Source organism: Laccaria bicolor, genomic scaffold (assembly GCF_000143565.1).
Source record: "Laccaria bicolor S238N-H82 LACBIscaffold_527 genomic scaffold, whole genome shotgun sequence".
NCBI classification, from domain to species: domain Eukaryota; kingdom Fungi; phylum Basidiomycota; class Agaricomycetes; order Agaricales; family Hydnangiaceae; genus Laccaria; species Laccaria bicolor.
Genome location: NW_001890346.1, coordinates 1 through 1,417, shown reverse-complemented (window position 1 = coordinate 1,417; position 1,417 = coordinate 1). Strand labels below are relative to the sequence as shown.

At 51.6% G+C, this 1,417-nt stretch overlaps 1 protein-coding gene across 1 annotated transcript; it reads left to right on the top strand.

Moving 5' to 3' along the window:
- Positions 1 to 345: 345 nt before the first annotated feature.
- On the top strand, positions 346 to 1,417 carry LACBIDRAFT_312399 (uncharacterized protein; the record flags this gene model as incomplete). Its single annotated transcript, XM_001891225.1, has 1 exon — positions 346 to 1,417. The coding sequence occupies one exon, from the start codon at positions 346 to 348 to the stop codon at positions 1,411 to 1,413; it is 1,068 nt and encodes a 355-aa protein (XP_001891260.1). The 3' UTR covers positions 1,414 to 1,417.

Sequence of the window (1,417 nt, the reverse complement as noted above, 5' to 3'; positions counted from 1 at the left end):
TCTAATTGTTTCCTCCCTTTGAGGTTGCCAGGGAATAGTTTTTGAGATGTTTTTTCCTCCTCTACCGTATTGTGCAACACCTGCTCCCTGCCCCAATTATCAAAATAAGGCCACAGCTCGGATTTTCGTGGCTTGTCCCACACCATGATCGGTATCCATCTTTGGGATTGCACGAATCCAGAGAACAATGGACGGTTGTGGGCCACACTAGGCCACACTCTACATGTATAAATAACCAACAGAGTCCAACTTAGCCATTCAAACTTTCCGGATTTCTGGACGCCTCTATCTTTCCCTTCCACCATCGTGACTCCCAGCTCCCTTCGACATCCCGCAGATCTTCAGATGCCTTACATCGACAATCTCGCTGCGGAAATACTCTGCGAAATATTCAATTCCGTCACAGACAGTGTAGATGATGGCATTATTAAAGACCCTACTGTCGGAGGTCGGAGTGGCGGCGCACAAGTTATGGGTGGCATCCCAACGCGGGGCGTGATTGCGCCCACATCTGACGCGTACAAGCTCCCAGAGCTCAAAACGACCATCCTCGCTGCGTTCGCCCTCTCTCACGTCTGTAAGACGTGGCGCAAGATCGTACTTGAACGACCTGCGATGTGGCAACGTGTCTGCATCAGCTACCGCCAACTACTCGGTTTGGGCAAGATGCTCAGGACTATACTCGTGCGGTCGCACCCCTATCCCCTCCATCTAGACGTGTCTCTGCTTGGTTGTGTGTGGCATCTCAGTGGAGAGGTCTATACAGCGGCTAGGCGCCAACTGGACGAGTTTATTATGCGCTGCGAGTCTGTGCGTGTCGAAGGAAACCACTTTGCCCTCGCTGCTCTCCTGAAGATCTTCGAACGGCACAATTTAAAGGCAAGAACAAAAGCTGGGATCAAATGGCTCCATGTCGTTGAGAACTTTCGTGACGCGAATACGAACATCCCTTCAGGTCCATTCCCACTCGATCGCATCGCTCCCCAACTCATCTGTCTGAATGCTCAATTCGCTGGAGCGTCTCGGTTTCCGTCGAACATGGATCGAATTATCTTTGAGGACCATCTCTTCAAACGAGAGGTATATTGGGACGCGTTTTCCATCTCGGGCGCAAAGCATATCGTACTTAGCAACGTCGGAATTCCGCGGCCATACCACAGGCTAGGAATAATGCTTGGGCCGCTGCCCCCAGGCTTTCCGGGTCACACGCCGTACGTTTCCCCAAGAGACAAGTACTTGGCAAGGACCGGCTCGACGCTCACTAGTATCACTTTCCATGCCTTGCATGACTATCGTCATGAGCGGGGTTGTACTATCAGGGCTGGCGATATCATGCAGCATGCAGCTGGGCAACTGTTTCAGGAAATCTTTCTCAAACGCGTCGCCGCAACTCTGAAAAAGTCCAGTTCGTGAACAT